The 26167-nt window shown below is 36.9% G+C and overlaps 1 protein-coding gene across 2 annotated transcripts; it reads left to right on the top strand.

The window, feature by feature from the left end:
* Nucleotides 1–3411: 3411 nt before the first annotated feature.
* On the top strand, nt 3412–25613 carry pak2b (p21 protein (Cdc42/Rac)-activated kinase 2b). Of its 2 annotated transcripts, none has more exons than XM_081383840.1 (15): nt 3412–3651; nt 5264–5540; nt 6867–6973; nt 9653–9800; nt 9892–9923; nt 11703–11822; nt 12056–12194; nt 12281–12344; nt 12416–12464; nt 12548–12660; nt 14850–14967; nt 15096–15195; nt 19097–19293; nt 20242–20379; nt 24087–25409. In XM_081383840.1, the coding sequence occupies exons 2-15, from the start codon at nt 5354–5356 to the stop codon at nt 24171–24173; spliced, it is 1599 nt and encodes a 532-aa protein (XP_081239966.1). In that variant the 5' UTR covers nt 3412–3651; nt 5264–5353; the 3' UTR covers nt 24174–25409. The 2 variants fall into 2 exon arrangements, with proteins under 2 accessions (XP_081239966.1, XP_081239967.1); XM_081383841.1 differs by having other exon boundaries at nt 3438–3651; nt 5378–5540; nt 24087–25613.
* Nucleotides 25614–26167: the final 554 nt, after the last annotated feature.

Below are 26167 nucleotides of genomic sequence, written 5' to 3'. Positions count from 1 at the left end.
ATGAGTCTCGATTTCTGTTGAGACATTCAGATGGTAGAGTCAGAATTTGGCGTAAACAGAATGAGAACATGGATCCATCATGCCTTGTTACCACTGTGCAGGCTGGTGGTGGTGGTGTAATGGTGTGGGGGATGTTTTCTTGGCACACTTTAGGCCCCTTAGTGCCAATTGGGCATCGTTTAAATGCCACGGCCTACCTGAGCATTGTTTCTGACCATGTCCATCCCTTTATGACCACCATGTACCCATCCTCTGATGGCTACTTCCAGCAGCATAATGCACCATGTCACAAAGCTCGAATCATTTCAAATTGGTTTCTTGAACATGACAATGAGTTCACTGTACTAAAATGGCCCCCACAGTCACCAGATCTCAACCCAATAGAGCATCTTTGGGATGTGGTGGAACGGGAGCTTCGTGCCCTGGATGTGCATCCCACAAATCTCCATCAACTGCAAGATGCTATCCTATCAATATGGTCCAACATGTCTAAAGATTGCTTTCAGCACCTTGTTGAATCAATGCCACGTAGAATTAAGGCAGTTCTGAAGGCGAAAGGGGGTCAAACACAGTATTAGTATGGTGTTCCTAATAATCCTTTAGGTTAGTGTATATTAGTATATTGGTATATTAGTATTTATATATATATATTATATATATATATATATATATATATGTTTTTTTTTTTTGTGGTGAAAATCAAGTTTTTAATGTACAACCCCAAATCAGAAAAAGTTGGGACACTGTACAAATTGTGAGTAAAAAAGGAATGGAATAATTTACAAATCTCATAAACTTATATTTTATTCACAATAGAATATAGATAACATATCAAATGTTGAAAGTGAGACATTTTGAAATGTCACGCCAAATATTGTCTCATTTTGGATTTCATGAGAGCTACACATTCCAAAAAAGTTGGGACAGTATCACACAAATAAATAGTTAAAAAATCATACATTGTGATTTCTGGATTTTTTTTTTTTTTAGATTATGTCTCTCACAGTGGACATGCACCTACGATGACAATTTCAGACCCCTCCATGATTTCTAAGTGGGAGAACTTGCAAAATAGCAGGGTGTTCAAATAATTATTTTCCTCAGGAACCGCTGGAGGACCAATTTGCAACTTATTAGGTCAATTGGCAACATGATTGGGTATAAAAAGAGCCTCTCAGAGTGGCAGTGTCTCTCAGAAGTCAAGATGGGCAGAGGATCACCAATTCCCCCAATGCTGCGGCGAAAAATAGTGGAGCAATATCAGAAAGGAGTTTCTCAGAGAAAAATTGCAAAGAGTTTGAAGTTATCATCATCTACAGTGCATAATATCATCCAAAGATTCAGAGAATCTGGAACAATCTCTGTGTGTAAGGGTCAAGGCCGGAAAACCATACTGGATGCCCGTGATCTTCCGGCACTTAGACGGCACTGCATCACATACAGGAAGGCTACACTGTTAGAAAAATCTGTAGAAATTACAGTATTACTGGCAGCTACTTGCCAGTAACTTACTGTACATTTAAATTGATGTTATTTACTGGCAACAATTTGTTCAAAATTAAATGAACATTAAACATTAACAAGTCTTTATCTTTACAGAATAAAACTAAAATAACATCCTCATGCAAAGCATTCTGGGAACCAAAATCTGAAGGAAAAAAACTGAAAAAGGTTGATGAAGATTTCTGGTTCCCAGAATGCTTTGCATTAGATTGTTATTTTATAATTTTATTCTTTAAAGACAAAGACTTGTTAATGTTTAATGTTCATTTAACTTTGAACAAACTGTTGCCAGTAAATAACATAAATTTAAATCTACAGTAAGTTACTGGCAAACAGCTGCAAAACTACAGCAAATTTTTTACAGTGTACTGTAATAGAAATCACAACATGGGCTCAGGAATAATTCCAGAAAACATTGTCGGTGAACACAATCCACCGTGCCATTCGCTGTTGCCGGCTAAAACTCTATAGGTCAAATAAGAAGTCATATCTAAACAGGATCCAGAAGCGCAGGCGTTTTCTCTGGGCCAAGGCTCATTTAAAATGGACTGTGGCAAAGTAGAAAACTGTTCTGTGGTCAGACAAATCAAAATTTGAAGATCTTTTTGGAAAACTGGGACGCCATGTCATCCAGACTAAAGAGGACAAGGACAACCCAAGTTGTTATCAGTGCTCAGTTCAGAAGCCTGCATCTCTGATGGTATGGGGTTGCATGAGTGCGTGTGGCATGGGCAGCTTACACATCTGGAAAGGCAACATCAACACTGAAAGGTATATCCAAGTTCTAGAACAACATATGCTCCCATCCAGACGTCGTCTCTTTCAGGGAAGACCTTGCATTTTCCAACATGACAATGCCAGACCATATACTGCATCAATTACAATATCATGGCTGCGTAGAAGGAGGATCCGGGGACTGAAATGGCCAGCCTGCAGTCCAGATCTTTCACCCATAGGTGCATCATAAAGAGTTGATTTGCATCACAGTTGAGCAACTAGAAGCCTGTATTAGACAAGAATGGGACAACATTCCTATTCCTAAACTTGAGCAACTTGTCTCCTCAGTCCCCAGACGTTTGCAGACTGTTATAAAAAGAAGAGGGGATGCCACACAGTGGTAAACAAGGCCTTGTCCCAACTTTTTTGAGATGTGTTGATGCCATGAAATTTAAAATCAACTTATTTTTCCCTTAAAATGATACATTTTCTCAGTTTAAACATTTGATATGTCATCTATGTTGTATTTTGAATAAAATATTGAAATTTGAAACTTCCACATCATTGCATTCTGTTTTTATTCACAATTTGTACAGTGTCCCAACTTTTTCTGATTTGGGGTTGTAGTTTATGTGTCTATGTGGTGTTTTTTAATCTGCTACAAACCATGTGTAAGTTCATAAGTCGACAGCATTGCTGAGTATTTTCTCCTTAAAACTGCAGTGAACCAAAGACAGTCTCAAAAACATGCTTTGAAATCGCTGGTGTTTCTGACGTCACAAACTACCTTGTAACCAATCAGATCAACGTGTAATCGCCAACGGGTGAGTAGAGGTGGGGCTCATTTGCATATCCATAGAACCGCATACCAAAATGAGGCAAGGGTGTGAGTTACATTCAAGCTATTTTAAGGCATGAATATTTTTTTTCAAGGAAAACAAATGCTTAAATATAGAATATTGGTGATCAAAGATGAGTTTTAAAAGCCTACAATTATTGGCTACAGGGGGCCATCTGAAATATAAAAATGTATAAACATAAATTAACGTATTAATGTATTTGATCGGATAAATCAATTATTGTAACACACATAATTGTTAATAGCAATATATTAATTACGTAACGTTAAAAAGTAATTCAGTTTAATTCGCCGGACTCTTATTTTGTCGGTCGTTCCCCCACAATGCACTCGCACCGGAAACGGTGTCTGGCTGTTTGCTGCAGGCGAGGGCAGAAAGAGACGCTGCTGGGCGCCTCCCCTTCCCCAAACCAACACAAAAAACTATAGAAAATAAACCCGTGGACAGCAGAAAACAACCTAGAAAGCGCCAGACGGGGCTTTCGCGTCGCCTCGGGCCTCTACGCGGACAAACCCGATCCTGTTGAGCCCGTTCGAGCGGTTTAAAGTGAAGTTTGACTTCAGTTTCACAGGTGAGTCGCGACAAAACCCGAGATTCTCTGGCCGCGTCTCAAAGCCTAGTGTGCTGCCTATCTAGACAGCTCGTTTGAGCCTCGATATGAGTGTGTAAGGGGTGTCCTGCAGTGCTGTCTAAGTGGGACGCTCAGTAGTGGTTGAGAAGCCTCTGTTATTATATTCTGCATATGTCTGTGTGTTTAATGCAGTTGCTGCTTCTGTATCAGGTTTCTCTCTGCCTGTGTGTGTGCTTCAGCTTTACTGGGTTCAGTCCTGGCTGTTCATGGCAAACAATAATACAGACAAAAAAATCTCTTTAAATATGATAATTAAACAGTGCTAATGAATAAAGCGTGTAATAAGTTGAAAACTGAGTTATATAGAAGGTTTGATGAGTTCTGGCTTCATGTCATTAGATTTTACTTCAGGATTTAAATACAAATGGAAAAAAGAGAATAGTTTAATTTGGAAGATTATTGTCATTATTATTATTATTATTTAATGAACAACTATTAATTTTACAGTTTATCAAGAATTTAATTAATTTAATCTGACATTATTTCATTATAATTAAGCAAACTGGTTAAAGGAAACAAATATAATTTGCATGAATTAAATTGGTTTTATGGTTTACATTTTGTTATTATTATTAATATTATTATAATTATTTAATAGTAATAATCATTAAGTTTAAGAACAATTATTAATTTATTTTGCCATTTTTTTCATGATAAACGATAAGCATAAAATGATCATCTGAAAATTCACCTGAAAATTATTTATTCAAAAATGTTTTTCCTTTAATATTTTATTATTTTCATTATAATTAAGCAAACTGGTGAAAGAAACAAGAAATTATATTTTGCATAAATTAAACCTTTTTTTTAAAGTTGGTTTACACATATTATTATTATTATTATTATTAATATTTACTAGTGCTAATTAATTATTGTTAATTTTAAGAACAACAATTGTTAATCTTTCCTCACTTTTTTTGTATGAACATCAAGCATTAAATGGTTCCCATCCTAAAAATTGTCTGAATATTTGTATGCAAAATATTAATTTATGTTTTATTTTTTCCCCATTTATATTCATTTATACATTTTTAACAGTAATAATCATTCTTCATTTTTTTACCACAGTTACTAATTTATTGTGACATTATTTTCATGATATTTAAATATTTATAAAATAGATCTGATGGTCCTAAAAAAAATCTGAAAATTCTTTACGCAAAATATAATTTATTTTCCATTTTTCCATTAATATGAATTTGTTATTACTATTTAATATGAATTAAATATTGTTTATTTTATGACAATTATATTATTATTATTTTATTGTGACATTATTTTCACGATAAACAAGCATCTACAAAAAACAAGGAACTCCGTACACTATCAGTCCTTGCAAATCATAATGTTATTGTTTATGTATAAAATGGTCCTAAAATTAATCAGAATTTTTTTAAGCAAAATATATATTTTTAATGTCTAATTCCTTCATGTGTTATTTTGGTGCAAGTATAAACGGGCAGCTGTGCAGAATGTGTTTGTGTGCTGCTGTCGAGTGTGTGTTGCGTGTGCGTCGCTCATCTCTCCGTTGTGCTTCCCTCTGCTCTTCCAGCTCTAACTCCTCCTTTTCTTTATCTCCACCTGCAAACGTTCCCACTCTTCCTTTCTTTCCTCTTCTCCTCCTCTCCTCTCGTCCTGGACCATGTGTGATAATGGGGATCTGGAGGACAAGCCGCCCGCTCCGCCCGTGAGGATGAGCAGCACGATCTTCAGCGGCGGCGGGAAGGACCACGGGCTGGCAGCCAATCACAGCTCAAAGCCTCTGCCCTCGGTGCCGGAGGAGCGCAAGCGCAACAAGATCATCTCCATCTTCTCCGGAGCCGAGAAGGGTGCGTATCAAAGTTAACTTTGTCACTCACCGGCCTATTGGGTTACTTAATTTTTTAAAATGCCAAACTTTACAGCATAAAAAGCCCTTTATGACGACTGTGAGGGCAGTGAAGCTTTTCTATAACTCATCCGTTTAAATTATATTAAGCCTTGAAGTTCTGCATAATTAAGGGCGGGGCCACTTGAGTGACAGGTGGATTGCCGCTGATGTCACTACTAGCCGTTTGTCTGCTGTCTGTTAGCGTCACGTCTCCTCAGCTAATCCACCTCGCCGCACATTTTCGTTTATCCGGGAGTGACGCGCGTCCAAGATGGCGACGGCAGGCTCCGCCCACTTTTAGCTTCAAAAACGCTCTTCAGAAACACTACGGGTGACGTCACGCACACTACGTACATATTTTTTTTTACAGTCTATGGTATCAAAGCATAAACGAAAACACTTCCAAGTCATACCGCATGTGATATGATATGATGCACGGCATCAAGTGCTGTTAATCGCATCTAACGTTAAAAGTTTTTCATACATTTTTAAATTGCAATAATTTCACGTTTAATCTCCAAATTAATGTCAACATTATATATTTAAATATTTGATCTAACAGGAAGGAAATATCCATAAGTTATCAAACACTCCAGATTCTTCACTGCATAATTTATAAATTAAATTAAAATTAAAGTTACAAAAGTTATTCAGTCAAGAGCATTGAGTTTTTTTCTTTTGTTCCTTGATTAACATTAATGGCAAACAGCATCAGGTTTATTAGGCTGCTGTCACTTTAGGACTGATGCACATGACGCATTTTAATAATAATCAGTGCTATTGCTTGTCGTGATATTATACATGCAGTTTTTAGGAACTGATTTTAATTTTCAGAGGCTTACCTAGTTCATTTGTACTTTTAAAAATGCAATCGTCACAAAAATATGATTGAAAAACGTGACAGTGCACCTAAACTTCAACTAAATGACTCAATATTTGAACCTAAAATGTGGATGTTGAAAATAAGTTTAAGTGTGTTTATTTTTTAGTGTCTCCTCTTGAATAAACCATTTTACACATTTGCATTAAGACGTTTCTAAGTGCTTTTTACCCCCGTCGTCACATTCTCAGGGCTCATCAAACCCACAGACACGCTTCGGCTTTGACTTTCATATCTTACTGTACGTATCGTGGTCTCTGGAGATGCATCACCTCGATTCACACCTCACATTCATTAGCGTCGCATCTCAGAGACGTGTCATGTTTTCTGGGTCAAAGTGAATCTGTTCTGATGCTCATGAGACGCTGTGTGTGTGTGTGTGTGTGTGTGTGTGTGGCTTTACAGGTGGCCGAAGGAAAGACCGAGATAAAGAGCGGCCGGAGATCTCGCCGCCCTCAGATTTCGAGCACACCATCCACGTGGGATTTGACGCGGTTACTGGCGAGTTTACGGTTAGTATATGCATTATATCAGCAAATATAGCCTAAATAATGAGTTATATTAATTGATATTTAATTATTTTCTTATTGATTATACATTATTCCTGCTTTAAAGGTGCACTGTGTGATTTTAGCAGCATCTAGTGGTGAGGTTGCGAATTGCTCCCAACAGAAGTTATGGTGGCCGACAGGAAGTGATGTCGTTGTCTGAGACGGCAGAGAGTAGCCAGTTCAGCAATGTGATTTCTTTACAAAGATAAATTAAGAAACTAGGTTTACTTAATTATTCAGTAAAACGATATGTAATTGCTTCTTGTCCATCGTTTCAGTGTTTTATTCGCTGACTTTAGCTTCCTTCTTTACACGGAGAACAACATAGTGACGAAACGCGCTGTGAGAAGTTTGTCCGTTCAGGGCCACCGTAGAAACATGTGGATGTAAGCGGACCCGTGGTGTGTGTAGATAGAAATGCTCATTCTAAGGTAATAAAAACATAACGGTTCATTATGTAAGGTCTTTATACACCACTGAAGACATAGTTATGGATATGATATTGCATTTCTGTCAACATAGATAAATATTACACAATGCACCTTTAATTATTGATAGATAACATTTTCATTCAGAAATTTCAATAATCAATGATTTTAAAAAGGTTTCAATGTGGAAATTCTTAGTATTGCTTTTTAAACATGAATTTGAAGGATTTTATGTAGTTGTTGTTGTAATGTTTTATTTCTATCAAATATAAACCTAAAGATTCAATATAGTTGTTATTGTAATATTGTACAAAGTTTACGGACGTATTTTTTCAACTGTTTTCAATGAGAGTGCCGCATCACTGTCACTTTTTACCCAGCCGTCCAATCACAGTGGAGGAGGGGCGGGGCAAATACCACACTGACCAACCGCCACGTCCTGCTTGTACAAAATCATTTAAAACAAGAGCCCGAGAAAATACTTTACATTGTATCAACATTTTTATAGGCCTGTTCAGAAACAAACTGCCAATCCCCGTGTCTCTGGTGCTGAAATATGGCTTATTTATGTTGCTGTATGGTTGCTAGGGTGCTGTAAATGGTTGCTAGGGCGTGGCTAGACAGTTTCCCTGCTGAAACTAATAGACTGGCTGTGTATTTGGATATTTAAAGACTACTTGCCAGTCTGAGTCCCTCACCTTTTTTTAATGGAAGTCTATGGGGTGGTTGCTAGGGTGCTGTAACTGGTTGCTAGGGCGTGGCTATGTTGTTGTTACATCACTACTTATTGGCTGTTTGCTTGGCGAGTCAAATGAGCTCACCCACAAGTCTCTATGACATTCTCATCTGAAGATATGATCCCACAAAGTTCGTGCCAATGTTAATTGTCCCGAGAGATCCCGGACGAGCCCCCGTTTGTTTCCTCCTTCGCACTTTACTTCATCAATTTGTAAAGAAAGACTACACGCCTGCGCACATAGAATACCTTTCAAAAGTTTGGCGTCAGTAAGATTTTTAATGTTTTTAAAAGAAGTCTCTTCTGCTCACCAAGGCTGTGTTTATTTGATTAAAAATACAAACAAAAACAGTAATATTGTGAAATATTATTATAATGTAAATCGGGTGTTCTCTGTGTGAATATACAGTAAAGTGTAATTTATTCCTGTGATCAAAGCATCATTACTCCAGTCTTCAGTGTCACATGATCCTTCAGAAATCATTCCAATATGATGATTTGATGATCAAGACACATTTATGATTATTATCAATGTTGAAAACCGTTATTTACGTCTTTATTTCAGGATTCTATGATGAATAGAAAGTTCAAAAGAACAGCATTTATCTGAAATAGAAGCTTTTGTAACATTAAACACTACCCTTCAAAAGTTTGGGGTCAGTAAGAATTTATTTTTTATTTTTTGGGGGAAATAAAGAAAATAAATCAATACTTTTATTCATCAAGGATGAATTAAACTGATCAAAAGTGTCAGTAAAGACATTTATAATGTTAGAAAATATTCTATTTTAAATAAATGCTGTTCTTTTGAACTTTCTGTTCATCAAAGAATACAGAAATAAAAATGTAAATAACTATTTTCAGTCATAAATGTTTCTTGAGCATCAAATCATCAAATTAGAGGGATTTCTGAAGGATCATGTGACACTGAAGACTAGAGTAATGATGCTTTGATCACAGGAATAAATTACACTTTAAAATATATTAAAATAGAAAACAGTCATTTTAAATTGTCATAATATTTCACAATACTGACCCCAAACTTTTGAACGGTAGTGTATATTCAAACGCACATTCCTATAGACTAAAGGCGTAATAATACGCATGTGCGTCAGTGTTTTGCAGATTCGCGTTTTTGAAGTTTACGCGGAGATGATAACGTTTTTGTGAAGGTATGGGTGATACTGTCAGGCTGATTGGATCATTTTAATGACACTATTATGCGGATGAGATCAGGAAATCTCTGTAAACGAGGTGACTCATGTAGGCTACTTCATTTACATGGCCCCGCCCTTTATGTAAATCCCTCCCCCTTGGAATGTATATAAACTACAATGTATTCTGTTTGAGTTAGACTTGACTTGATGCCAAAGAGCAACTTCTGTTGAAAGATATCCCAACGTCTCCTGGTCTCTGCTTTGACGAAGCACTGTATAAATGAAGGTGACTTGAGTGTGGTTTCTCCGTGTCCCGCAGGGAATGCCGGAGCAGTGGGCCAGATTACTGCAGACCTCCAACATCACCAAGTCCGAGCAGAAGAAGAACCCGCAAGCCGTTCTGGACGTCCTGAAGTTCTACGACTCCACGGGCAACGGCCGGCAGAAGTACCTCAGCTTCTCCTCAGGTCTGCCGGAGCGCCGGTGTGTGTGCTGATATGAGCTCCAGTGTCACGGCATGTCGTACTGACCCGCTTTTCTCCTCTTGTTTATGTGTAGAGAAGGATGGATTTCCCTCTGGTGAACAATCGGTATGTTATTTTACACTCATTGAGATGCTGTATTTGTTGATCCTGGACCACAAAACCAGTCACATGGGTCAATTTTTTTAAATTGAGAGTTATACATCATCTAAAAGCTGAATAAATACGCTTTCCAGTGATGTGTGGTTTGTTATGATAGGACAATATTTGGCTGAGATACAACTATTGAAGCTCTGGAATCTGAAACATAAAGAAAATCAATAAAAAAAATAAAAAAATCGAAACAGAGAGAAAATCTCCTTTAAAGTTGTGCATTTATGTTGGCGATTGTGCTGGATTCACTCACAAAAACACGTTTTATAAATTTACTAAATATCTTCACAGAACATGATCTTTACTGAATATCCTAATGATTTTTGGCATAAAAGAAAAATCGATAATTTTGACCCATTCAATGTATTGTCGGCTATTGCCACAGATATACCCGTGCGACTCGAGACTGGTTTTGTGATCCAGGGTCACAATTAGTTTTTAGTTTTGGATTCTCTGTTTTCATTTAAATTTTAAAGGTTTAGTAACAAAAAGTGTCTTTTTGTAATTTTTTATTAGTTTTTAGTTTTATTATTGTTATTATTATTTTTTCAGTTTTAGTTCTTATAGCACATCAAGTTAAACTAAATGATAAGGTGAAACGTTGCTTTGGCTGAAATATAAATATAGTTTTTATTAATATTTTGAATTGGTTTTTATTTTTATATTTTCCGTTTTCCTTTTAATTTTGATTAAAGTTTGTTAGTTTGTTGTCACGAAAGTTTTTGTTTTTTATAAATTTATATACAGTTTTCATTTCATTTTTATTTCAGTTTTTGTTATTTTAGTACATCAAGTTAAACGAAGTAATGAAAAATGTTGGCAACTAGCCGATATAAATTAATTTCTTTATATTTTATTTGATTTCAGTTAATGTTTATTTTATTTAAAGCAACAAAAATTCAGTTAAATTTTCTTATTCTTTTTACATTGTTTATTTTATTTCAAGTAACGTGTAGTAATTTTGTGGTGTTTTTGTTTTTAAATTGTCTATAGTTTTTATTAATTTTTTATTTTAGTTTTAATTATTTTAGTACATTGTTAAGCTAAATAATGAAAAATGTTGGCAACTAGCTGAAATAAAGTAAGTTTAATTATTATTATTTATTTTTTTGGTTAATGTTTATTTTACAGTATTTAAAGCAACAATGTGTTTTATGGTTTATTTTTATCTTTTATTTCATTTAACTATGATAACCCTAATATACACTTATTTAATATTTATTTTATTTCAAGTAACGTATAGTAATTTTGTTTTTTTTGGTCATTTTTATACTTAATTTTATTTATACTTAAACTATAATTGTCTATAGTTGTTATTTTTATTTCATTTTTATTTATTTTTTATTTATTTTAGTACATTGAGTTGAACTAAATAATAAAAAATGTTAGCAACTAGCTGAAATAAAGTAATTTAAAGTTTTTTCATACTTTATTTTAATTCAGGTAACATTTATTTTATTTACTGCAACACGTTTTTTTTTTTTTACGATTTTGTTTTAGTTAACAATAATAACCCTTAAACTTAAACTTTTAATTTAACTTATCAACTTAAATTTCATTTAAAAATAAATAAATACAAACTAGGTTTATAAAATAAATAATTCTAAAATTATTAAAAAAATAATAATGTAATGTTTATTTTATTTCAAGCAACAAAAATGTTTTTACAGGTTTTTTACTAAACCTGGTCCTTTCCGAATATAATTACACTGCTTTCCTTCCCTAAAACCTAAGCCTGTCAAAAAAACACCAGAGCCTTCGTCCCCAATCAAAACTGTGGATGATGATGATGAAGATGACGATGAGGAGGCGCCACCACCTGTTGTCGCACCTCGGCCAGAACACACTAAGAGCGTAAGAAATTAAAAAACTGTTATTTTAGTGTTTAGTGTTATTTTAATGCACATTGTAGCATTTTGTTTAATTATATTTTTATGAGCCAGTGGAACGGAGTTTCGTTCATATGTGCCCTCAAAATGTACAGTTGAATGGCAATAAAAAGCTATCTATCTACCTAGAGGAATAGTTCACCTAAAATACAAGTATAGTAATAGTATTGTAGTTTTGATTAATATTTATGATTTCAGGTATACACTCGACCATCGGTCATCGACCCCCTCCCTCCCCCCGTGACGTCTCCAGAAAGTGAGGTCGCGTCGAAGGCCACCGACCGACAGAGACCCAAAAAGGGCAAGATGACCGACGAGGAGATCATGGACAAGCTCAGTACGTCACTTTAAACGTAGTTATTTGCGCAGTTTCACTTTTTTAGCGAGACTCCAATCACGTGTCCTCTGTTTGTTCTCCGACAGGAACCATCGTCAGTATTGGAGATCCAAAAAAGAAATATACACGATACGAGAAGATCGGACAAGGGTAGGTCCGATGATTTTGCACAACATGTTCATGTTCATTGATTGGAGATTAATCATTGTTTCTGTCCACAGAGCTTCGGGAACCGTGTTCACCGCCATCGACGTCGCCACTGGACAGGAGGTAATGCAAAAGAGAGAGAAATGGATGTGTTTTTCTTAGTTTTTCAAAATTCTCATCATTGCGATGCGTGTCTTGTCTCTCAGGTGGCCATCAAGCAGATCAACCTGCAGAAGCAGCCCAAGAAAGAGCTAATCATCAATGAAATCCTCGTGATGAAGGAGCTGAAAAACCCAAACATTGTCAACTTCTTAGACAGGTAAACGTTCTTCAAGGAACAACATCAACTTGACCTTGGCCTTGGCCTCCAGACCTCATCAATTGGAAACTCCTTTTGAACAATAGCTAATGTTTCCTGATTATACATAATTATCTTATGTGCATCACGTATTATGACAAATGCCTGCAGAGGGCGCCGGCGGCCATGATTGTTACACTTTACAGCAGATCTAATCCTTGTTTAATATTGGCCAAACAACATTTAAATCAAATGTTAACTTAATCTTTAATATTTGGCTGCCACTTTACGATAGAAATGCTACAGCCACTGTAATTTCTTGAATGTGTGGACATTAAAACATGCAAACTTAGAGCAAGAATTTTAACTTTTATTTTGAAATCGCGATGAACAACAATTTGCATATTTGGAAACATATTTTGACGTGTTTTCCTGTGTTGGCGTAGGTTTATAAATTATTCATCTTAAAAATCGGGGTGAAATGGCGCACATTGCATTCCCAGATCAACGTTATATAAGTTTGAGTTTGAGACGCTCCAACCATAAAAATGATAACTATTAGGGGTGTAACGGTTCTCAAAATTCACGATTCGATGAACACAGTTCGATACGATACACTTGTGTCATGGTTCGGTTCGGTACGTTTTCGATACAGCAAAAAGAAAGAAATGCCAGAGAAATTTCTTTGATTTATTAAAACTAACATCGTAAAGTATGATTTTTTTTTTACTTTGAGCAATTCTAGAGCTATAATTCACTCTTCTTAGGAGCATATTAAACAAAACAGCTCCTTGGAAAAAATTAAATGTAATATTGTAGTAGTTATAAACAGGTTTATTTTAGTTCAGATTAACATTTGAGGGCAGCAATTGTATTCATAATGTCAAAATAAAACCGACGTAATGTTACTTGAAGGCATTATAGCCTGTACTATTCCTGCCAAACTTTCATGGTTGCAGTTACTACAGTAAATCCATGGTGAATGTTGCTGATCTGTGGACACTGGATAGTTCATTCATGGCACAATGTTTCTTCCTGGTTTCCACGCGCTGTTTGATTCATTAATAACGGAGAAATGTGAATGTTTCTCACTAGATCTCGCAGTGATGTTATTACTTCTGTGGCGAATTCAAATGCTTTCTTTACTGGATCTCTTATTAGCGCTGTGTAGTAACAGTGTCACATGATCACGATCGGCTCGCGCTGCACTGGTCCAAACTGATAAACGGTCCTTCAACCACACAATAACGAGCAGTTTCGTTCTGCTTGCATTACGTTTGCCATTTGATGTTGGGCAATGTTGTGGTCGCGCCGGCATCTCTTACATTATGAGCGCGCTTGCCACGCCTACATTTGAAATAACTAAATTTTGGTCGGCAGGAAAAATGGTCCAACGAAGCCTCGTACCAAACTGTTCAATACGAGCACGTGTATCGAATACACCCCTAATAACTTTGAAACACAAAAGCGTGTTTGCTGTTTGTTTGGGTTTCAAATAACATGCATCTGGAAACTCATATTCAGTCTGAACTTTATATGAGTTCCCAAATGCATGTTATTTGAAGCCCAAACAAACAGCGAATGCAGAGATTTACTGTGAATGAAGCCTCTCTGAGACGCTGGAAGAAACACGTAACATGTAGGCATGTAAATAAAGCGCCACGCTTCTCTCTGAAACCTGCAGCGCATATATTTATTTGTCATTATGCAGTAAAAGACAGAACAGTCTAATGCAAGCACTGTAAAATGTTTTGCCACAAACTCAACTTGCTAATGCCGGTGTCAACGAGAAATATCGTCACCTTTTTAATATTGCGAGACCTCGTGGAACAAGAGATCGTCACACCCCTATTTTCAACAAACACTCTTGTGTCTTTTACCTCAACACATCTTTGATTGGATAACTCTGTTTCTTGTGTTTTTGCGTAATTTTATTATGTAAGAATAAAACGTTATTGCGTAATTTATGTAGGAAAGCTTTGTTATTGTGTACTTTATAACGTGCTTAAAAAAACTTCCATTTTAAATACTTCGCACCAGTTTTCCAGGAAGTGATCATTTTGTTCTCTTGAACACATGGGATGGGAACAGTGCTTTATTCACGAATGTGTCATGCGATTTAGCACACGTTAAATTCGTAACTGTGGATGTAAACTGCTAATGATGCCGTGAAGTTTTAAGAGTGTTCATTGTGTGTGTGTGTGCTCCAGTTTTCTGGTAGGTGAGGAGCTGTTTGTAGTGATGGAGTACTTGGCTGGCGGCTCGCTCACAGATGTCGTCACAGAAACATGCATGGACGAGGCTCAGATCGCCGCTGTGTGCCGAGAGGTGCGTTGAAGCTAGATTTACGACTTATGGTTTTGGGGGAAACTGATGATTAAAGCACAACTGAGCTGTGTTCAGGAAGTAGCCAAGGCGCTTAACTAATGACCTTCCTCTTGTCTGTTATCTCACAGTGTTTGCAAGCTCTGGAGTTTCTGCACGCTAATCAGGTCATTCATCGAGACATCAAGAGTGACAACGTGCTTCTGGGAATGGACGGTTCTGTCAAGCTCAGTATGTTCTCGGTTTTTACGACTTTGCGTTGAGCATGAAGTTCAGAACACAGAACAGAGATGTTGATTGTGGTTAGGCACACTCTCACTGAAAGGTGCCTTCACACATGGCTCTCTCAGACGCATGAAGCGTCATGTTTGGTTTGGCTTGGTTTAGCAGCTCGCTCTGAACAGTAGAGCTCTTGTGAGCCAAAACTAGGTGACTAAAGAGACGGCAAAGAAGGCTGTTAACTATAGATGTACAAACAGACTAATGACACATATTCAAGTGAAAAAAGTACCCAACGGCACTTAAAATTAGAGCCCGACCGATATGGATTTTTGGGCGCCGATGCCGATAAAAAAAAGCCAGATACCGATATATCGGCCGTTATTATTTATGTGTATATTATAATACAGTAGCAATATTATTTATGTGTATTATAGTACAGTAAGTTTGGACACACTTTACAATTGGTGTGTACAAACTTTTGATGGGTACTAGAGCCCGACTGATAAAGGATTTTGAAGGCTGATACCGGTACAAATATTTGTTGGTTTTAAAATCCGATATTCCGATATATCGGACGATATATTTTTATTTTTTTCAGAAACGCGCAACAAAACATTAACAAATTTCCCTAACATTAGTTATTTGTAGTTATTTATGAGTTTTAACTAAAATAATATGATAATGCATTTTAAAAAGAAACTTGTTTCTTGTATTGTCACAACAGAACAGAGGAACATCAAAATATATTAAAGTTCTGATAAATAAAATGTATAAAAATACAAACTTAAGATTTTTTTTTAAGACTAAACGTTTAGTCCTTTGAACAAAACAACAATTTCACATTCAAATTGACAACAAATTCAAATTGTCATAATTTACTCTCTCAAGTTGTTTTTTTCTTCTGTTGAAAATAAGTTATTTGGATGAATGTGGGTAACCAAACAGTTGATGTACCCCAATGACTTCCATAGTATATTTTTCTCCTTTGGAAGTCAATGGGGACCAGCTACTGTTTGGTTACCCACATTCTTCAAACTATTAATATTAGAAAAATATTAGAAGGAAATTAATACAGTTGGAACAACATTAGAGTGCCTGTAAATAATGAGATCATTTTTATTATTGGGTGAACTATCCCTTTAAGGACAAGCGGCAATGTGTTTACAATTGCTACTGTCTGTTTAAGAGCTGAGCACGACACGTCTAATGTACACGCATTTGACAAGCGGACAACCGACATTGTTTATGTAAATCTTGTGTGTATTTAACAGTATTAGCACAATAATACTCGAAAGATAACTTAGTCCAGTATCCAGGCGCTGGTAGAAAGGCTTTTAGTGCATGTGAGCTTCACATGTAACGTTACGCGCTGAGAAACGTACACGTTAGAACAGCGCATCAGCATTTAAAATTAAATGTTTAACCGACAAAGCATTAAAGCACATGCACATTATGAACTTTTGTGAACTGCAGTGTTAACATTTTATGTGAATATAGCCTACGTCGCGTTGTTCCGCTTCACTCTCGGTTTATTTAACCGCAGCAAAACTGGACATGAGTCACGAATTTTGTCATCCTTATTTGAGTTAAGAGAACTGATAGGGATGTTCTTTTAATTGTTATTCAAGCAATGTATGTCTCGTGAGTCGTGACCAACTCACCATGAACACAATTCACCGCTGATCTCACTCGCGGTTCTCTCTGCCCGACTCGGGCTGGATCAGCAGGTTGCTGAATGTGTGGCGCGTTATACACGAGTGTTGCCAACAGGGACGGTGTAGAGTGCCCTCTGGTGGACAAACTATACAACGGCAACCCTCATAACATGGTTGAAGGGTGTTTCGTCCGTTTTTATTTTATTTTTGAAATATTAATTTATCGGCCGTTATAAATGCCGATACCGATAGTTTTGAAAATGGCTAATATCGGCCGATAATATCGGCCTGCCGATATATCGGTCGGGCTCTACTTAAAATGCATGTGAAGAGATGTTAGTATTTTCATGTACGCTGATAATGTTTAGTGCACGCCAACACCATGTTCATCATCTCAGCATTTCTTCAGAAGTTTTTCACCCAAGACATGCAATGTGAATCAAACTAGCCCTAAACCAGGGTTTCTCAAACTCGGTCCTGGAGGGCCACTGTCCTGCACAGTTTAGCTCCAACCCTGATCAAACACACCTAGCTGTGAGTTTCTAGTGATCCTGAAGACATTGATTAGCTTGCTCAGGGGTGTTTGATCAGGGTTGGAGCTAAACTGTGCAGGACAGTGGCCCTCCAGGACCGAGTTTGAGAAACCCTATCAAATCTGTAATTGGCTTGATGATAGATGGCATTTAATTAGATGCAAATGAAAACAAGGCTGTGAATGGGCCTCAATCATGAAACAAGCAAAACAAACTTCTGTCTAAGTTGGTTATGAAACAACATTTTTGTCAATTGTTCCATTTAATTGACGTAATTCAGGTTTTACGAGCAATTTGCTCAAGTTTCATAACAGGGGCCGATAACTGTATTTCTTCAAGGATTAGTTCACTTCAGGATTAAAATTTCCTGATAATTTACACACACACACACACACACACACACCCCACGTCATCCAAGGTGTTCATGTCTTTCTTTCTTCAGTGGAAAAGAAATGAAGGTTTTTGAGGAAAACATTCCAGGATGTTTCTCCATATAGTGTCTTCAATGGGGTCCAACGGGTTTGAAGGTCCAAATGTGAGTTTCAGTGCAGCTTCAAAGTCTCGACACGATCCAGCCGAGGAATAAGAGTCTTATCTAGACAAACCACTAATATTTTTTTTTTATATTAAAAATAAACATTTTTTACCACAAATGCTCGTCTTGCACTGGCTGCGATGTGCCACGCATTACGTAATCACGTTGAAAGTTCACGCGTGTTCCGGTTCATAAATTAGGGGTAGGGCGAAAATCTCCATCTCATTTTCTCCTCCAACTTTAAAACTGTCCGAAATCGTTGCTATACCTTTTATTTATTTTTTGTAAATAACGTTTGACTTAGTCTTTGCATGTTCGCTTTGTAAACACAAGGTCAGTTCTTCCGCCTACGTCACGTGTTCTTTCAACCTGATTACGTAATGTGTGGCGCAGCCAGTGCAAGATGAGCATTTGTGGTTAAAAAGTATATAAATGTTTATTTTTTGTTATAAAATGTCCGCTGGTTTGTCTCGATAAGACTCTTATTCCTCGTCTGGATCGTGTCGAGACTTTGAAGCTGCACTGAAACTCACATTTGGACCTTCAACCCGTTGGACCCCATTGAAGACACTATATGGAGAAAAATCCTGGAACGTTTTCCTCAAAAACCTTCATTTCTTTTCCACTGAAGAAAGAAAGACAGGAAATTTTAATTCTGAAGTGAACTAATCCTTTTATGTTTTTGGGTCACATCTAGTTTCCATAACGTTTTATCCCCCCCAAAGTCCATTGGAATTGTTTAGGAATGATGTATTTTTGATGTTGCACCATCTTGATCAACGACACCAAAGTATGCAACCGTATGACCTACTAAACTAGCTGTTCTTCAATCCATCCCATCCTTGTTGTCATTGGCGTCAAATGTGGCATCTACTAATACTATAGGTTCCATCTAAAGGTGCATTAGTGTCATTTAGCATGCAAAAAAGGTCCATTGTCATAAGCGTAGAGAGGTATTAATAAGCAGTCACTTTCAAACCAAGCAGCTTTCTGTTGATTAGCGATCCAACTTGAACATGAACAAAATCCATGTGGGGAATTTTTTCGCCCTCACATGACACTCCTGAATGCAAGGGTTCCTATAGGAATTAATGGATTTTGCTCACGAAGTTGAGCTTAAGTCGTCAATGAAATTACACAAACCAGGTCTAGCAATGTCTCTAAACTTTCTGTTGTCTCCTTCGCAGCGGACTTTGGGTTTTGTGCCCAGATCACTCCTGAACAGAGTAAGAGGAGCACTATGGTAGGCACGCCATATTGGATGGCTCCGGAGGTCGTGACGCGCAAAGCCTACGGACCCAAAGTCGACATCTGGTCCCTGGGCATCATGGCCATCGAGATGGTGGAGGGAGAACCGCCGTACCTCAACGAGAACCCACTGAGGGTATGTTGGCGTCATTGATTCCCCAATAACTTGTTTGAGGTTCGATTTGAATTGCCGATTTGAGTCCATTGACAATGCAACTAGAATCTAGGGCTTCCCTTGACTAAAGATCTTTCTTGTCGACTATTAGTCGTTCATTTAAGCCACTAGTCGACTAATCGCTTGTTCATAAGCCATAAATCAAAATAATGCACCTTTAGTTGCCTATATAAAATACGTATAGCCTAATCAGCGCACAAATTCAAACATAAAGCTTGCCACAGCGCACCGGCAAATTTAATGATTATGAATGTGTTGTGAAAAAACATTTTAATAATTTATTGGTAATGTTTTCGGCTGTAGAGATTAAGTAGACGATGCTGCCTCATCATCTCCACAGGGGTGGACGCGTCTATATGCACGTTTCATACGGATTACATAATCGTAGAATATTTATGTTCATTCAAATGCAAAAATTTCAAGCTTTCTATAGATTTAGACCGAAAACACCATTATTTTACAAAAACAAAGTTTTTTGAGTTTACAAAAATAAAAGTAAACCCTTCACACTTTGCATTACTCTTATCTGTATGACCAAAAATGTAGTATTTTAAGTTAAACTCAAGTGATGGCACCGGCGCCTGTGTGTCATGCAGTAAACACACTCTCCACACAAATACTTAGATATGCGCCTAATAATAGCGCACATTTATCTAGATTAACATTAGAGCGAGCGGACTTGTAAACTTGCTGCTACTTGCATGTTTCAAGTGATAAGCCGTATTTGAGGTCGATAAATTAATTTTTGGATTTCCTACCGTTAACGATCTGTCCGTTACAGCCTGCGTGATTTTTCTGCGACTAAACGACTAATACAATTTTGGTCGACTAAGCCTCTTCTAGTCGACTAACGGTTGGTTGACTATTAGGGGGCAGCCCTACTAAAGTCTCGAACTCTTTCTTCCTCAGGCGCTCTATCTGATTGCCACCAATGGGACTCCAGAGTTGCAGAGTCCTGAAAAGTTATCGCCCATCTTCAGAGACTTCCTGAGTCGCTGTCTGGAAATGGACGTGGAGAAGAGGGGTGGAAGCAAAGAGCTTTTGCAGGTAAACCAGCCAGCAACTAGTACTAGCGATTAGGTTTGGGAATCGAAAATCGATTCCAGAATTGAGGTCAGGAATCGGATACTTGTTATAAAATTAAAATTTCTATTCCTTTTATCGATTCCTTTGTGAGCATTTCAAAATCACTTTAAACAATTCAAGGGCGAGACGTTTTCTGTGCTCACTCACGTCCTAAGTGTGCTCACAGAAAATGTGATTTTAAACCATTCAAGCGCGAGACGATTCGGGTGTTGTTTTCAGTTCTGCAGGCGTGTGTAACCATGGGCAACTCTTAAAGTGACAGCAGCCTAATATTCCTGCTGCCGTCTCTATAATAACCATAGTCAAACAACAAAAGACAAAGAGAAAATTCACTAGTTTTTGATTGAATAACTTCTGTAACTGCATATTTGTAATGTATATTTTTAGTGCTGGGCAAAGATTAATCGCATCCAAAATAAAAGTTTGTGTTTGCATAATATATGTGTGTGTACTGTGTATAATTATTTTGTATATATAAATACACACATGCATGTATTTATTTAAGAAATATTTGCATGTATATACTGTATATATTAGGGCTGACTTCTAATAGTCGAGGATTCGACGATTCGATTCGGAGAGGTCTGATTCGACTATGAACCTCATAGTCGAATACATGGGCGTCAGTTTGGTTTGAAATGTGCTGGGGACAGAGACGCATTCGCATTTTCAGAAGGGCTGGGTACCATTTTTATTTAATTTTTTCAGGTCATGTTTTGAAAGACGATGTCCTGTAGCTTACTAATGTAAATAAATAAAAATGTATTCAAAAATCTGCTTCACATTTTCAGCAGGGCTGCGGAGCGGCTGTGAGTTGACTCCACACGGTTCTCATGTGCGTTAAAAGCTTTACATGGTTTAATGTACCTAAACAATGATAACCAAATTCCCCTCTCATGTTGCTCCACATAACCACTTAAAATGATAAAAAAAAATCGAACCCAGAGTCCAATTATTATGGACGTTATCTGATATTAAGCGTTTCTGCTTCACATTTTCAGCAGGGCTGCGGACCGGCTGTGAGTTGACTCCACACGGTTCTCATGTGCGTTAAAAAGCTGACTCCACACGGTTCTCATGTGCGTTAAAAAGCTTTACATTGTTTAATGTACCTAAACAACGATTACCAAATTTCCCTCTCATATTGCTCCTCATAACCACTGAAAATGGTCAAAAAATCGAACCCAGAGTCCAATTATTATGGACGTTATCTGATATTAAGCGTTTCTGCTTCACATTTTCAGCAGGGCTGCGGAGCGGCTGTGAGTTGACTCCACACGGTTCTCATGTGCGTTAAAAAGCTGACTCCACACGGTTCTCATGTGCGTTAAAAAGCTTTACGTTGTTTAATGTACCTTAACAACGATTACCAAATTTCCCTCTCATATTGCTCCTCATAACCACTGAAAATGGTCAAAAAATCGAACCCAGAGTCCAGTTATTATGGACGTTATCTGATATTAAGCGTTTCTGCTTCACATTTTCAGCAGGGCTGCGGAGCGGCTGTGAGTTGACTCCACACGGTTCTCATGTGCGTTAAAAAGCTGACTCCACACGGTTCTCATGTGCGTTAAAAAGCTTTACGTTGTTTAATGTACCTAAACAACGATTACCAAATTTCCCTCTCATATTGCTCCTCATAACCACTGAAAATGGTCAAAAAATCGAACCCAGAGTCCAATTATTATGGACGTTATCTGATATTAAGCGTTTCTGCTTCACATTTTCAGCAGGGCTGCGGAGCGGCTGTGAGTTGACTCCACACGGTTCTCATGTGCGTTAAAAAGCTGACTCCACACGGTTCTCATGTGCGTTAAAAAGCTTTACGTTGTTTAATGTACCTTAACAACGATTACCAAATTTCCCTCTCATATTGCTCCTCATAACCACTGAAAATGGTCAAAAAATCGAACCCAGAGTCCAGTTATTATGGACGTTATCTGATATTAAGCGTTTCTGCTTCACATTTTCAGCAGGGCAGCGGAGCGGCTGTGAGTTGACTCCACACGGTTCTCATGTGCGTTAAAAAGCTTTACGTTGTTTAATGTACCTTAACAACGATTACCAAATTTCCCTCTCATATTGCTCCTCATAACCACTGAAAATGGTCAAAAAATCGAACCCAGAGTCCAGTTATTATGGACGTTATCTGATATTAAGCGTTTCTGCTTCACATTTTCAGCAGGGCTGCGGAGCGGCTGTGAGTTGACTCCACACGGTTCTCATGTGCGTTAAAAAGCTGACTCCACACGGTTCTCATGTGCGTTAAAAAGCTTTACGTTGTTTAATGTACCTAAACAACGATTACCAAATTTCCCTCTCATATTGCTCCTCATAACCACTGAAAATGGTCAAAAAATCGAACCCAGAGTCCAATTATTATGGACGTTATCTGATATTAAGCGTTTCTGCTTCACATTTTCAGCAGGGCTGCGGAGCGGCTGTGAGTTGACTCCACACGGTTCTCATGTGCGTTAAAAAGCTGACTCCACACGGTTCTCATGTGCGTTAAAAAGCTTTACGTTGTTTAATGTACCTTAACAACGATTACCAAATTTCCCTCTCATATTGCTCCTCATAACCACTGAAAATGGTCAAAAAATCGAACCCAGAGTCCAGTTATTATGGACGTTATCTGATATTAAGCGTTTCTGCTTCACATTTTCAGCAGGGCAGCGGAGCGGCTGTGAGTTGACTCCACACGGTTCTCATGGGCGTGGAAAAGCTTTACGTGATTTAATGTACCTAAACAACCATCACCAAATTTCTCTCTCATATTGCTCCTCATGTTTATGAAATGTTATGATATATGTGTGATATATATGTGTTTTTTAGCTCTTTTGTTTGAAATGGAAAAAATCTAGCTGCTATCTAAAAAAAAAAAAAGAAAAAAAAAAAGGTTCGACTACGGCAAAATCTAACGAATCAGATTCGACTATGAAAATCCTTAGTCGAAAACAGCCCTAGTATATATATTTATACATAATTTATATTATATATAAATATAAATAATTTATATATAAATAAAAAATCTTAAATATATACATGCATATGTGTGTATTTGTATATACAAAATAATTATACACAGTACACACACATATATTATGCAAACACAAACTTTTATTTTGGATGCGATTAATCTTTGCCCAGCACTATATATTTTACTTTTAAAGTGCAATGTTATTTTACATTTGATTACAGATTCTGAACCTGAATAACTGAAAATCTTAAAACACTGTTTATTTCAATCGTATCGTTGTTCAGTTATAACTTTTTTTACGATTGCTCATTTTTTTTACTTGTTCTTTTTTAATTACTGAGTGTTTACTTGAATTTAATAATGCTGGAAATTTATATTAGTTCGGCTAGTTGTTTTTCTATTGTATTTTTAAACCATTGGCAAAATTCCTTGTGTAAGTGTTCTTTAGCCTGTTGGTTTTTGTTCATGATATTCAGGTACAATTAAATGTTTTGCAATGTGAATGAAATCGAAGTTGTTGTTTTTTTTATTTTTTTTTTACCTTATTGAAATCGAAATTAGGAATCGGAATTGATAAACAGAATCAGAATCGTTTCTCAATTCAAATGATACCCAACCCTACTGGCGATTTAAGGAATAGCATGACTTGTGTAAACTTGTTGATTGATCAAACCTTCTGTCTCCTCAGCATCCCTTCCTGAAGTTGGCCAAACCTCTCTCGAGTCTCACTCCTCTCATTTTGGCTGCCAAGGACGCCATGAAGAACAACCGCTAGCCTCCCGCTACGAACGAGCTGTGCCCGAAAGCACTGCGAACTGCTGAACACTCTCGAAATCTGTGCCAGGTGTTTTTACCAGTGTCAACAACATATCCATGTTGCCAAAACAAAACTCCAAGCATTTAATTTGGGTCTTTGCCTGTTTTTAAACCGCTGTGGTATTGGGGGGTATTAGATGTCCTCCTGCTCTCATTAGATTCTTGTTGGACTTTTTATCTGTTTTATGTGTGAACTCTTCCAATCTTTGGCTTCTGTAGACCTCATATGCTCCATAATTGATGAGATAAATCAATTATGGTGATTTCTTATCCAGCTGGAGACCTTTTGTTAGTCTTTCTGTAGCCAGAATCATGACTGAAAACTGTGTAAGCCTACTCCTGTTCTTGACCCGAAGGGAAGAGCACCTTACTAATACACACCAACTGCGAGCAGTGAATGATATTTGTAGTCACTTGTGCCTTTGTTGTTATTCCAGCAAACACCTTTATACTTTGTCTAAAGAGGCAGATTTTTGCCATTGAACTTCCTCTAACCTGAGACGAAACTTTCATGTGATGAAATGTGTATATGACGTACTTCGAAGAAGCGTAGCATTTCAGTTGTAGTTAACCGAAAGCAGGACACGTAGATTAGATGTGTATGTTTGTGTACATGAACACTTTCTTGTTTGTTTTAGTAACTAACAGTTTATTATGAAGTAAATGCAGTTGTCGATAAGTCATGATGTAAGAATTGATAACTATTTTTATGCTTTTCAGTCACTTGTTTTGCAAGTAAAAGCCGGATTCCTGCAAATTCTGTGAACAATACAGTCATTGCAACATTGTGTACATCTCTTGTTCTTCATTAAAAGAGGACTTGAAACTTGAGATTAGAATTAACTCTCTCTAGGGCTCTTTTGTAGTCTGTTTAAACCTTCTCATGAGTTAATGGGGTCATTCCTGTCATACAGCAACATTTGAGCTCTTTGACTTGTACAACTAAATGAATATGTTGCATGTGTTGAAATGTAAGAATTTTTTTCTTTAAAAGGGTTTAGTAGCCTTTCAGAAATGTTAATCAAACTATAAGTTTAAGTGCTTACGCTTGACCATATTTACACAATAATTTGCTTAGTGAGTAATTTTCAGAGTTAAATTGAATGTCAACTTGAAGCTATTTTTAACCTTTAATATTTTTATTATTTGTCTTTTACCCTTTTGACTTTTCTTTGAATTTGATATCTTTACATATAATTTCATCTAACGGTGTGGACTGTTTTAGAGTGGGACAAAAACTATCATAAGGAAATTCATCAAATCAATACTTGTTTTTCGATCAAAAATGATTTGATTTTCTGGAGGTTGACATCATTAAGGACCTAGCTTTTGTTAGTTAAAAACATCTGCTCAAACCAAAGCAAAATTATTTTAAATTCACTTGTGTTTTTGATTAATTAAAGAAAAGTAAAATGATTTCCAAGTTTATATTTAAATATATTTTTACCCCAATTTATTAAAACATGATAGGATCATGAAAAGGTAAATAGTTGAAATGAGCTAATAATCCATTTTAATGTTAATAATCAATTCCTTTATTAAGTCACGTGTTTCCTTTATTAAGTTTTACACTACTAAAAAAAAAAAAACACAGACAAGCAGTATTATAAGCAAATCTGCACAATTGTGTACATTTTGGGGGCGCTATTTTCTTTCCCGCCGCAAAAATACAAACTGTTACTTCAACGGTCGCGCAAGCAGTCAGGAGCACCATCATCGCGAAGATCGAAGTCATCGATTATTTCTGTTTAAAGTTTACCATTCTTATCCGGAATTCACTCCTGAAGGAAACATTAAAGTTATTTAAGTAATTTGGCGTTAAAAACAGCTTTTGGGTGGAGATGAACTACATGAATATGACGAGCGCTTCTTGTTGGTGAGACAGGTGAGTACGTAGGCTACATTTTTACATTAATTTGTTCGAAGACTTCGTGGCAAAGTTTTATTAGTTAA

The sequence above is a fragment of the Scardinius erythrophthalmus genome (assembly GCF_964197995.2).
Source record: "Scardinius erythrophthalmus genome assembly, chromosome: 14".
In the NCBI taxonomy this organism is placed as follows: domain Eukaryota; kingdom Metazoa; phylum Chordata; class Actinopteri; order Cypriniformes; family Leuciscidae; genus Scardinius; species Scardinius erythrophthalmus.
This window is presented reverse-complemented; position numbering and strand designations above follow the sequence as displayed.

Coding starts and splice junctions, on each gene's coding strand:
- pak2b (XM_081383840.1), top strand. CDS start 5,354: ATGTGTGATAATGGGGATCTGGAGGACAAGCCGCCCGCTCCGCCCGTG. Junction 12,465..12,547: donor ACGTCGCCACTGGACAGGAG/GTAATGCAAAAG, acceptor CTTGTCTCTCAG/GTGGCCATCAAGCAGATCAA. Junction 15,196..19,096: donor GGACGGTTCTGTCAAGCTCA/GTATGTTCTCGG, acceptor TCTCCTTCGCAG/CGGACTTTGGGTTTTGTGCC.